General features: G+C 36.0%; 2 protein-coding genes across 3 annotated transcripts; both read right to left on the bottom strand.

Annotated features, from left to right (window-relative positions):
- Positions 1-279: 279 nt before the first annotated feature.
- On the bottom strand, positions 280-7,465 carry LOC8272097 (SNF2 domain-containing protein CLASSY 1). The gene is made up of 7 exons (XM_048375781.1): positions 6,910-7,465; positions 5,872-5,940; positions 5,085-5,317; positions 3,379-4,785; positions 3,132-3,269; positions 916-2,862; positions 280-837 (listed from the first exon to the last, which is right to left on the bottom strand). Exons 2-6 carry the CDS (start codon positions 5,918-5,920, stop codon positions 949-951), a joined length of 3,741 nt encoding a protein of 1,246 aa, XP_048231738.1. The 5' UTR covers positions 5,921-5,940; positions 6,910-7,465; the 3' UTR covers positions 280-837; positions 916-948.
- A 1,377-nt stretch (positions 7,466-8,842) lies between these two features.
- Positions 8,843-11,421, bottom strand: LOC8272098 (dehydration-responsive element-binding protein 2C). Of its 2 annotated transcripts, none has more exons than XM_002520748.3 (2): positions 11,211-11,421; positions 8,843-10,652 (listed from the first exon to the last, which is right to left on the bottom strand). In XM_002520748.3, the coding sequence occupies exon 2, from the start codon at positions 10,624-10,626 to the stop codon at positions 9,466-9,468; it is 1,161 nt and encodes a 386-aa protein (XP_002520794.2). In that variant the 5' UTR covers positions 10,627-10,652; positions 11,211-11,421; the 3' UTR covers positions 8,843-9,465. The 2 variants fall into 2 exon arrangements, with proteins under 2 accessions (XP_002520794.2, XP_048231825.1); XM_048375868.1 differs by lacking the exon at positions 11,211-11,421 and adding an exon at positions 10,751-11,198.
- Between the last annotated feature and the right edge of the window lie 1,638 nt (positions 11,422-13,059).

Here is a 13,059-nt window from a genome sequence, read left to right as displayed (position 1 = left end):
GAGATTAATATAAGAACAAAGAAAATGGAGAGAAAGGAAAGAGATTAATTCAATTCCTTGCTGATTGTCTCAACTCGATTGTTATTCAATAAAATTGCAAAACATCTTCTGTGAGTTTTACTCTTAATCATATATTATGCCCTCTATTTACAAACCAGATGAATGCTCTATCTGCCTTATCTTAGCAACAAAAGATCAGTCCTATATCATCACAAAAATGAAATTTAAAAGTTGACTTGGAAATTGTCACATGAAGAAAACATCGAAGCCAGCAAAACCTTGTTGATAAAGCAGTTATTTCCATGTTCCTGTGTCCAATTACAAACAGCAATAGATGCAAAGATATGTTCATGGCAACACCAACCCATTACTATAAAAAAAAAATCTCTGGAAAGAATTAGTTCCTGAAAGATTCTACTCTCAGGAAGTTCAGCATTGTCTCATCCAATATTTCAACTTTTTAAGATGAGAAATAAAGTTTCCAATAATAATAAGATCTCATTTGCTATACTTTCCCAAAAATCGAGGAGCTTTTTATGATGAAGGCATGTTTGAGAAAGATACTCTGAATGAATTTTCCCTCTAAAAGATGGTAAATTACGGTTAATGCTTAACCAAAAAAAAATTGGTAAAGAAAAGTAAGAGGGTTATTCAACTAGACTTAAGATATTAGTAATTATTTTTGCAGAGAATGGAAATTGCTATGACAACTGAATAGCCGGACAGAGAGCTTACCATGAACATATGGCCTACTTCAGCAGATTCATGCTGTTTACCTACATTGCTGCAATTACTGGAATCTTCCAGTGTCCAGCAACCCTAAGCAGCTTCAAGACTGTGCATGACAGAAAAGGAAATGAGAAATAATGAAGAAACGCAACAGAAAAATGCAATAAAACAAGGACAGTTCCTTACATATTTCATTATTATAGAAAAACTAGCCTCTCATTATCCTGTTGAAGCCTTCTCATTCTTCATTATCATATGGAATGACTTAACGCGGTCCTCCTCCACCATCTCTCTCAACACATCGTCTTCAATCTTTTCTGCTTGCCATCGAGAAGGGTCCTCCACAAATGCCTCACTGAATATCATACTAGATACCCACTCCTTCCATGTTGTCCTACTATACTTGTCTTCTTCGAGTGTACCAGTTGCAAGGAGCTGATAAACATAGACCACCTTTTGTTGACCTGGCCGGAAGGCTCTCGCAATAGCCTGCTTTGTCTTGGAAGGATTCCACTCTGAATCCAATAGGATTACTCGCGAAGCGGCCGTCAAACTAATTCCTTCAGCACAAGCTGTGATTGATGCAAGAAGTACTCTTGAAGGACTTCCAGGTTCCTCAAACTTATCCATCACTCTTCCTCGTTCAAACAGCTCGAGGTCCCCTGTCAGGACCATAATTTCTCTACCCCTTTGCCACCTAAAGACATTCTCAAACAACTCAACAAATATATTAATGGGTGCAATGTTGTGGCAGAAGATTAGAACCTTCTCCTTTTTGACTATACGATACACGAGATTCAAGACAAACATCACTTTGGACCCTTTCTTGAAATCAAACTTCAGCTTCTCAATTTGCACCAATTCATCCCAAGTAAAAAATTTGTTAACACAGTTAGAAGTTTTGACCAGCCAAGGATGTATTGATGCAAGAGTTATCAAAAGTTCCAATTCCAGTGGGTATCCATGATATGTAGACATAATTTTGTGGAGTTTCACCAAAATCTCATGCTGTATATCTGTCGAATTCATCAATATGGTGTAAATTTGTAAACCTGGAAGGCCATCAGCAGGTCCCCCCTCATACACATCAATAAACCTACTAGTAATTTTTCTTAGCATATTAATTCCCTGCATTCTTTCATCCGTATTTGAATCAATTTTTCTTGCAATAATATCTAAGAAGAATTTCCTTGCTCGGGATTCTAGCAAATGGCGAGCTTTTTCCTCCCCTTTCTTTTTCCTCTTGAACTTTGGGTCTAACTCCTTTAGAACTTCTCTTATGAACTTTGGTCTTGCCAGACACAGCGTGTTGAAATATTCACAAAAATTATTTTGAAACAAAGTACCTGAAAGCAATATTCTAAGATCCGTTTGGACTTTCATCAAGACTTTCCTTAACCTTGACTTAGTACTCCTTGGGTTGTGCCCTTCATCTAGTACCAAGAGTCCTGGACTTTCCCGTAACACTTTAGCCATATATTTTCTGTGGTCAAACTTTGAATCTTCACGCATTAATGTCAGGAATGAAGTATAACCCATGACAAGAACACTTGGTTGTGCATGCCACTTCTGAATTTTCTCCAAGCAATCCAAAACATGCATAACATCTTGACTGGGTTTTGGACCTCCTCGGAATGCAACTGTCTTCTGCCTGAAGTTATGATAGGATCTGCGACCATGTATTAGATGAACAGGGACAGGAATTTGCCACTTGATAAATTCCTTGTACCACGTATAGAGTGTTGTCTTAGGGGCAAGGACTAAAGGCCGTTTTCCTGGAAACAACTTTAAGTAGCTAGTAAGGAACGCAATAATGAGAAAAGTTTTTCCAGCTCCAGGAGTATGAGAGACAACACAACCACCTATCTTCCTGGATGCTTTCTCCATATTTGCTGGAATAATTGACCCGGCTATATTTTTCCACAAGAACTCAAAAGCTTTCTTCTGGTGCAAATGTAATTTCATCCTAAGATCAGGTATTAAGGCCCATACATTATTGTTTTCCTCTGAGAAAGACATGTTTTCAGCTGCAACATACTTCCCAAAAAGATTTAAGCCCTCATCTTCTCCTGGATTACGTGAATCTTCATCAATGCATGGCCTACTTTCTGCAGTCCAGCCTACATATTCCACCTAGAAAAATTAAAGAAGAGATAGCAATCAGAATGGTGTTTGAAGCAATCAGATTGGATATAACCCAGTATAATATTTGAATCATGTGGAGATTGCAGAAACAAAACACATTTTACAGGGTTCTTAGCAGATTACAAGTCATTGCAAATAGCAGAAAAACAATCAGTATACGTAGCAGAACAGAAAAGACAAATGAAATCTTGGGAAATCATCAGGGATCAAGTGAGAAAAGTAAAAGCCACAGTAAATTGATTCATGATTTGACTTACGAATGGTGCTGAAACAAATTTTACTTCAGTGCTTACAAAGCCGCATAAGTGGCATAAAATCCCAATTTCTTCATCAAGCTTGAATTCATGCTGGCAATTTTCATTTGATTTTTGCATAGTCTCAGTCGTAATTCGAACCTGAGAATCCTTATACCAAGCTGAATTAGAGATAAAGAAGAAAAGTATATGAATAACGTATCTGAGATAAAACAGAATCAAATTCTGGTATAAATTTAACAAATCATACCTCATGTTCATCAAGAAGATAAGCTGATGCCAAAGATAACTCCATTTCTCTCCACAACATTTCAGTTTCAGATTCTTCACCATCATCCTCAGTTGGTGATAGTTCTTTTTTATCAGATTGCACGGTGTGCCTTTTCGCTTTAAACTGTTCCCATTGGTCAATAATATCCGGTTCCTCCTTTGACATGAGTGTTGAATCAATATTCTTCATGTAAGATTTTATGAGTTTATTGTATGCCCCTGCACTTAAGGTTGTCTTCTTATATTTCAGTGGCTCACCAGCATCACCCCTCTTTGTAGGTATAGAACGCCGGTACCCGCCACTATGAAAATTCGTCTTTGGTGGTCTTCCCTTCCATCTAGTAGTCTCAACCACCATATCATCTAATTCATAAGAATTCTTCTTTCGTACTGCTGGAGAACCTTTTTTTCTATAATAACTGAATGAGAAATCATTAATGGTCTCTCGTGAATCATTTCCAGGATCCTTTTCAGGGGAATTCATTTCTTCAAAAGGTTCTGAATCACTTTCAGCAGGGATAGGAACTATAGCAAGTTCGTTTTTATGTTCCCTTCTGTTAACAGTGCCCCATTTAACCTCCCTTGATCTCTTCTTTAGTTTGGAAAGAGGGAGGTCCTCAAGAGAGTCTATTTGAGGAGTACTTACTCCCATTTCTCCCTCTATTTTCTCTGGAGAAGAACTTGCATTTTGACCAAATAGGAAAGAAAGTGGTAAGAACATTTCATCTTCCTTCCATTTCTCTGGTTTGTATGGCATGGATCGAACCCATCCAACATCTGCCCCGGGAGGCAGATCACAGCCAAGGAAACGCTCAGGTTGGACATTTCGACGCTTAGATCGCCGCAAGTTCTTAACACTGTATGCTTCGTCCGAATCCACTCCATACATGTCAGGAGCAGGATCAGCCTCAGTAGGAGCAAATTGGAGGACAAGTGGTGTTAAAATATCATTCTCTACCTTGAAACTTAAAGCGTTCAAATGATTATTTGGCTTTATCGAAGAGCAATCATCATCACAGCCCAAAATTTGATAAACAATTTTGTTTTGAACTGATCTCACATCAAATGCAATTTGCCTCATGACAGATGCCACAACTAGCCATGTAAGGTCAGAGCAGAACTTTCCTATAAACAATTTAGTTCTTTGTACAGTGGAGCAGTCCTCAGAGGAGTCCCAACGGTAGAATTGACCTTCAGAAGGAATTTTGTCAAGCTTTTGAAGGACGCGAATTCGGTCTATTCCTACTACCTCAATCTCTTCACTAAGTTTTACTTTCTCTGATCCAAGAGGACCTTGGTTAACATGGTGTTTAATAAAAAACTGGCATTCGCATTGAGGTTCATGAGGCTTCCTTTCTATAGAATTTATTCTAGCATCAGTCCATACCTACAGAATAAATGGAATCTGAAAATTAAGATTAAATTAACTTCGGAAGCAAAATAAATATCGCAAAGTTAAAAGGAATAACTTCTCTATGAGCAATATAAGAGGCAGGGACTAGATGCTCGTAATATGCTACTCAAGCCACAACAACTTTAACAAAACATGTTATGTGCTGCATGGTGGTTAAGTCATTTGATAAGTAAGGAACAAGTTATCAATTATGAATCATCCATTCCACATTATCAAACTTTCAATAACACAGCATTAGGCAAAAGTAGGTTGCAAGGTATAAATTATCTTACCTCTGAATTTTCTTCATTTTCAGGGGTTGAAAGCAAACAAATATCAATTCCAGGCCTCAAAAAGCAAGTGCAATCAGATACAGTTGCTTGCCTCGACTTTACACGAAAATTCGAGGGAGGACCCTTCTCCTCAATCAAATGATGATTATTGGCAAAATGTAAGGTCATAACCCCATCTCGAATCTCTATGAACTCCACACTCTGCCATGAGCCGCTGTACCAGGCCTCAAAAGCTGCGAGATAGAGAATCAAAAGGGGCATACTATAAGATGTGTGTTAATGATGTAAAAATGTGCATAAACTATTTCAGGAATTTAACAACACTATACAAAAATTATGTTGCTGACCCTTTCAACAACTTAATTCAGTCTGTCCAATCTACTTAAAGAATAAGAACGGCTTCTAAGTAGTAACAAAGCAACATAAATCATTTTGACGTTCAAGACCGACTAGATTAATGTTTCATCATCAATGGGTTGCTCAACCAATTCAGGGCCTTACTAGATTTAGTTGTCAGACAAAATAATTCCAAATGCCAATTAAGTTTCAGCATATTACAGGGTTTGCATCAAGATCAAAGGACACTAATTTAGAAAATCTTTCAAGTGAAGACTAGCAAGATGCCAGACACTCCTTGCAGCATAGGTTCCCCATCACTCCTTACAAATAAGAAAAGCTTACACATATAACGGGTCTCAGTTTCAAAAAGAAATACTAAGAAATGACAGGAAAGAAAAAAGACAAAACTAGAAGAGATAAACAAAAACTAAAATTGAGTAATGCTTACGATATGCTTCAAATGGATGCTTAGATTCATCTAACCGCTTTCTCTTCATTACTGATCAGCTAACAGTCTCTGCAATAAAAAAAACATAAGGTCAGTCACTACTGCATTAACAACCCCAAAAGAGACATGTCAATTTTGAGATCATGATAACCCAAACTGAAAGGCTTTCACAAGAACAGAATTTGCAAAAAATGGAACAAGATCGACAGAAGGTGGCTTTTCTTTATTTTATTTTTCATTTTTCAGGAATGATTAGTCCCCACAAAGACATGCTGATAGTGCTACCTACTGCATTAGCCATACTCCAAACCATCATTATATAAAAGAACAATACAGATTAATCTTATGGTTTGGACTCACTTTTTACCCCATGATTTTTCTTTTCTACCAACCAGAAAACAGTGCAGGAAAAAGAAAAAAGGACAAAGGGAAAAGGTAGTTCTTTACCAATAATGATGTTCATCAATTAAACAGTGATCCTCTTTTATAGATTCTTTGAAACAGGAAAAGAAAATGACTTTCAGTGCTAACCATAGGCCATGAATAGTAGTTAAAATTCAACAATCTCCTCTTCCATTCTTGACACTTGTTCACTTGACATGAACTCATTAGTACAAAGAAAAAAAACCATTAAGGGTCATTATCATGAACATCTATGAAGCTTTGGATTTTCACATGCAGACCAAAACACCATCAGATTTTATTGTTTCTTTTCTGACAAAGAAAAAACCAACAGAAAAGAGAAAAGAAAAACCACATTTAAAATAGCAAAAAAGCATACCACAAAAGCCAGATGCTGATCAAACCATAAAAACACAATAAAAATCTAAGAAAACTGAAACTCAAAACTGAAAAACAATCAATTCCAGAGATGACATCATCTCTTACATCAGGAAGGGACACAAAAGAAAAACGTCTCATAAAGCTCAATAAAATGCATTGCATAAAAGGAAAATACTATAAACATAGAAAAGATGTATATTTTACATAACAAAAGAGAAGAAGAAAAAGCACAAGACAGAGTCAAATCAATTTTACCTGAAACCAATTTCTGGGTATTTGTTAAAAAGCAGAATTGAAGTGGGTTTGATAAAAAAGAGAGCTAAATTCTGGCCAGATTACTATCAACCATTAAAGACTGTGAAGTGCAAACAGTCGACCTGGAGAAATGAGCACTTCACTCAAACAGAGAAAAGAGGGAGAAAGAAAGAGAAAAAGGACAATGTAGCGAAGAAATCTATAAGCGGTCTCAGAATCTTGGGGTTCGTGCTACTGCATGAGCTAAAAAGAGTTCATAGGCTACTGTGTTGGTTTGGTCACTCTGTCTGTTGTTTAAATAGTCACAGAGTTGAAGGTCAAGAAAGTGCAAATAAATTTCAATGGGAAGGGTAATTGAGGTTGATTATGTTTCTAGGTTCTTGTTGTGGGTCCAAAAAGTTTTGCAAATTTTGATTTCTTTTTTTTTTGAGTAGGTTAAGCAAGTTTTTAAGGCTTTTTAGCAGTGTTAGGACAGACCTTTCTACAGATAAAATTGGCGATTCTATAAAAAAAACTGTTTAGATTTCATCAATCTTCTGTTCTGACTCTCTGTGGTTTGAGCCAGTAAGAAATTGTACTTTTCTAAGATTGATAGCATGTAAGATTGGGCTTGATGTGATTTAAGCCCATGCTACAACATGAAACTGTTGAATAAATATGAAGATTTAAAGCAAACTCTATAGAGAGGATCAAAAATCTAAAATCATGATCAATGATTTTGAAATTATATGTTCTTAACCAACTTGCATAAGATTTAGAGTTCATTATCTTTTCTATTTCAAAGAACATAACTGTTATATAATGTTGTATATTTTAGCATTATTTTCTAAATATCAATTAATTTATATTTAAAAAATATTTGCACCGTAAACCGTTATAACGGTAATTTAAAATATTATTTTAATAAAATTCTTAAAATATTGTAAAATATTTTCATAACATATGAAAAGAATTAAAGACAACTATTGACACGTGTCGTTATAAGAATAACTTAAAATGAAATCTTACCTAACTTTTTATTTATCACTAATGTGAGAGATTATATGATACCATCGATACATAGTAAATTCAAATTTCTAAGAGATAGAAGAGAATTAATAATATTTGATCTTTATATATTCAAAAATTTATTTAGACCTTATTTTCTATGTTGCTCCAATTACTGCCAACACCAAACCATTCCCTTTATGCCATGGAATCTTCCGAAGGACTATTTGAGCAGATAATGACTACTGATAGTATTAGGTTTCATCTAAAATGATTTTCATTTTGGTTTTGAAGACTTTTTTTTGGTAACTTGTTCTTTTAGGAAATGAATTTCTGTGTTTTTGTTTCCAGTGCGGAATTTATTGCTCGGATGCATTATTAGGAAATATGCACTGGATTCCTGTAAATTTTCTTGCATCGTTTAAGAAAACCTGCTGCATTATTGAGTACCAAAAGCAGCAATGCATTTACTAGGAATCCTTGGAGCTGCTGCTTGTTGGATGAGTCATATTTTTATCTATGTAATACCAGGTGCTCTTTTCTCTTTCAAGATATATCTTCTTTTCCTTCTTTTTTCTTTTCCTTTCTTGTCAGTGGGGTTTTCAGGAGAGACTATGGCATATAGGAAATATAGTTGGATGTTTATTTATTTCAAATTTCTGAAATCAAATGTTGCTGTCAGTTCTTGTTAGGTAAGAGTATAAAATCTGAAGTTATGAGAGTTTAATTTCGACATACATATATTATACACCCAACATTTTTTCGTTGCAAGTAGGAACCTGAAACCCATTCCAATTCAATTTACAAAAGAAAATATATATAGGCTCTTTTCACCTAAGAATTACAAGTAGAACTACCATATTGGCAAGTTAAGAATCATGTGTGACATAGGCCCACTAGTCAAAGTCATTTGAGAGTAACGCCCCTTCAAGGTGTAAAGACACCCTTCCACCAAAATGCCTCACTGTAAATGTCTGCAAATTTGCTGGCAGACACCTCAGGAACATAGGATATTTACTAAAATGTAACAACTTTACATGGATAGGATTGAAGATACTTTTACATGTTTTCAGGGAAAAGGACAGCCATATTTTGTCCAAAATCTCTTAAAAAAAGGTACACCTACCTGCACAAGAAATAATAGCAAAAACTTGAGTTTCTGAACCTCTTTTTATTTGACTATTCTTCATGTACAATAATGAATTTGTTTTGAGAATGAACGCCGCTCTCCAAAAGCATGCCTGCAATATCACAGCTAACCTAACCTATCATCTATTCCCAAGTTCATGGTTGAATAGCAAAAAGAACAACCTTCCATAGCCAGATTCTCCAATCTGAAAACCTAGGGAATCAGCTAATTTGTTTGTCAATACAAAAAAACAGTCAGTGACATAGAAAACAAGTACATATAGTACCAAACTACAATCTTATGCTCTTTGGAAGACCTCCTACTCAATCCAGGAGGCTGCAATCAATAGAGAGAGATAACCATCTAGTTCTTGTATTCCACATGATAAATATTGAGTTCTCCAGTCATCTCAATCATGATGTCTCCTTCAACCTTTAGTCTTACATAAAGAATCCCTGATCATTCAGTGGTACATTATTATTGTCTTCCTGCCTGCCAGGCTTCACGAAATCAAAGCTGTAATCACCACCTGAAGGCACCTGCTCTGAAGGCTGAAAACCACCAATGAATCTTGTATCTGGACTCTCTAACTGGAAAGATAAATCCAATGGTTGGTCATGCTGAAGCTGATTGTTGTCCGTGCAGAGCAGTTGACCACCATCAAATTGCATATCAAGTGGGTAGTTGTCTATAACCCCAAGCAATTCATCCACATTAAACAACTCATCCATTGTGAAATTCTGCCAAATATCCTGCCCCTGCCCTTCATTTTCATTAAGCAAATTCCACTCCTCAACATTTAGAGAGAAATCTTTAGGAACAGGTTGAGGATCATCAGCACCTTTCTGTTTAAGGTCACAAGCATTGTTCTGAATAGGTACTTCTTTCACTGGCACTTCACCCCTGTCGCTTTCTTTGACATCCTCCAGCTCACTCTTCAGTTCTTGCTTATATGATGTAGTTGCTGACGCAGTTTGAGTTAATGGATCACTGTGAGGAGTGATTTTTGATTCACCTTCACCATCCCCAAGCTTCACAACATGCTCTTTGGTATCATCAAGTACACAAACCTCAGAATGATTCGAAGTAGTAGTAGAATCCGAACCAGCAGGAGCTGCTACCGAAGGATACCCTCCTGATGTAGTTGCAACCGAGTGGGTATCATCCTTAGAACTAGATGACAATTCAGGAAAGTTCAATCTCGCAGAACTACCATACATAGCCTTGGCAGCTTCATCATAAGCGACAGCAGCTTCATAAGCAGTTGGAAAAGTACCAAGCCAAAGTCTAGGTCCTCTATTAGGTTCTCTAATCTCAGCAACCCATTTACCCCAAGTTCTTTGTCTAACACCTCTATAATTACACTCCGAATTCTCAGGACCTCCTTTCCCTTTCATACACCCTTTTCTCGAACCTTTAGCAGGTGTTTTCCGAACCGGTTTATTATCTTCCCCTTTAGCACAAGAATCAAGATACTCATTGTATTCCTTCCACTTTTTTAAAGTCTCAGCCACAGAACTAGTTCCTTCTCGTCTCTTTCTCTTCCTCGTAGAATCCAATTGCATAGAACTCGCATTAGAATTATGCCCAAATGTGCCCATCTTTACCAATATATTTGTTCTTCGATCTGCAATTACAATAAGATGTCAGCAACAAAACCCAAAAGCCAAATAAGAGAGAAACAGAAGTACAATTAGGGTAAGTTTTAATTGGTATAGCTTGTACTTTAAACACAGAAAGAGCCCAACTCGCGTGCCAGGTTCTTAGAAAACGCCAACAGTGTGGACTACCACACACCAAATTTATTTCTTCGCCACCAAGTAACTTAATTTTCAAGCAAATCCAGACACAAGAAAAACAGAAACTCCGCCTCCATCAATCAGAGAAGACCTAAAGTAAAATTGATTAATTGAAGTAAAACCGAAGAACGACACCGTTTAGGCAAAACTCAGACTTTGTTTTCGGGTTGCAAAAATCAAGAGCAACTTCTAGCGTCAAATTAAAACCTTAATTGCTGAGAATAAACCCAAGATCGCGATCATAGTCGCTCAAATTCTTTTAAAACAATAACAATAATGAAAAAATCGAGCAAACCCAATTCCGATTAATAAGAAACCCATTTAATAAAGCCACCCAAAAACCTAAAATTAAAAAACAAAAAGCCTAAAAAACACAAAGAACTAACCTGTAAATAATCTCTCAAATTGCAAACGAAACTGAATTCCCTTAATTTTGGCGTCCTTTACTGTGCTAAGAAAGTGTGCTTTAGTTGTAATTTTGGTATTTGAATAGAAATCGATAAAAAGAAACAGAGTGAGAAGCAGAGGGCGTAGCTTCGATTTTAGGAATCTGAAATTTTTGAGCAAGAGAGCGAAGAGAGATATTTATAGCCTTCTCTAGATATTTCTGATATATCTGTTCTTTTTATCTATAGTTTATGATTAGATTAGTGATGACGCGGCGAATTATTAGCCGAGTGATCGTCATTCGTGGCGTATCGGTGTCCGAGAATAAGTAACACGTTCTCGACCGAACCTTCCCGATTCATTTGAAAGTTTATTTTAATTATTATTCCTTCTTGCAAAGCAATTTCCCACTTTACTCCTTATTTATTTCCTCGAAATTTTTTCATTATAACTATTATTTCACTAAATTGAGAAAGAAGCTCTTAAACTTTTGGCAACAATTCAATTAAATCCTTTAATTTTAAAATCACATAATTACATTCTTCAAATTTAAAAAGAGAGTAGCCATATTTTGAAGCTAGTTCTATTTCACTGTTGTAATAATACAGGATCCAATTAGTTTGAAATATTATAAAAAATTCTTTTTAACATATAGTTTTACACTATATATAAAAATATTAATATATGTATTTAATATAATAAGATTTAAAGTAATACTTTTTTTTCACTTCCATACTATTATTTATAAATTAAAAATAAAAAAAATAGTGAAATAACTTAGCTTTAACAATAGTATTATCTGTTTTCATATTTTAAAAATTAAACTATTTGAATAAAGAAAAGAAAAAAGGAAAGGCATTTGATAAGAGATAAAGTTATCTAAAGGTAAAAGACATCTGAAGAGCATGAAACTCGAAAGAATGCATGTTCTCGAGCTCTTTAAAATCAGCTTTAAAGTTGATTAGGCCAGCGAGCTCTTCAGCCAAAGAAGACGTTTGGACCGTAGAACCTGCCCTTTATTTTCTCTTCAGAATAGGCTAAGGATCAGGACAACAGTTAGTAGCAAGAACGCCAACCTCTACACAGTCATCCTCGTTTATCAGCCAATGACACTTACCACGATCTCCAAAAGATAAAGGGGGTCGTATTGCCAACGTCTGATCTTCCGCCAGCAACTCCAACCTCAGGTCAGGAATAACTGTGTTATCTTCAGGAGTATCATGCTGAACCAGGGCTGGTGGATGAGCAGGGGGAGCCGAGGATGAGAAAGCATATCTCCTGCCCTTAGTGAGTTTGATCTTCTTAAGCTGTTTTCAATCAATCACTGCAAAGAAAAAAGAAGTAAATGATCACATTAGAGAAACATGATGGAAGCCAAAACAACCAAACAAAAAAATGGCTAAGTAGGTATGCCTGAAGAGCTCTCACCTTGCTCATCTTTCTGTTGTTCGAACGTTTCAAGTTCAGCCAAGAATTAATTTATAAAGGGAGTAACCATAAGATGAGACCCTCGTTTTCTAACGTTCAATAAGACTTTATGTTTGTTTAGGTCTTTTCTAAGGTTTAATTTTGGTTACATTCGAGTCGATGGCATATGCATCTTCTCGAAATATTGGTAAAGTCTAATGGATGAGAAATAAGAAAGTACCGATCTCGCCAATTATGAATGGAGAAAACAAGATCGTCTAAAATTTTGTGATCAGCTGGGGCCCTAAGATAAATAAAAGCATACTCGGCTGCCCGAGAAACTAAGTAGAAGGAGAAAAAGAAGTACGGAGTAGGAACAAAGTTAAAATCTTTACATAATTGCTTAAAAGCGACTAAAAGACATATGGAGTTAGGATGAAG

The sequence above is a fragment of the Ricinus communis genome, chromosome 6, assembly GCF_019578655.1.
Source record: "Ricinus communis isolate WT05 ecotype wild-type chromosome 6, ASM1957865v1, whole genome shotgun sequence".
NCBI classification, from domain to species: Eukaryota; Viridiplantae; Streptophyta; class Magnoliopsida; order Malpighiales; family Euphorbiaceae; genus Ricinus; species Ricinus communis.
Note: the sequence above shows the minus strand (reverse complement) of the source record. Positions and strands in the feature narration are given on the sequence as shown.

What these genes read in the sequence shown, in the direction of transcription:
- LOC8272097 (XM_048375781.1), bottom strand. Translation starts at nt 5,920, where the DNA reads ATGAAGAGAAAGCGGTTAGATGAATCTAAGCATCCATTTGAAGCATAT. An exon ending in GCATCCATTTGAAGCATATC is followed by an intron (nt 5,318 to 5,871) that starts GTAAGCATTACT and finishes TCTATCTCGCAG; the next exon opens with CTTTTGAGGCCTGGTACAGC. An exon ending in AATTTGTTTCAGCACCATTC is followed by an intron (nt 2,863 to 3,131) that starts GTAAGTCAAATC and finishes TAATTTTTCTAG; the next exon opens with GTGGAATATGTAGGCTGGAC.
- LOC8272098 (XM_002520748.3), bottom strand. Translation starts at nt 10,626, where the DNA reads ATGGGCACATTTGGGCATAATTCTAATGCGAGTTCTATGCAATTGGAT.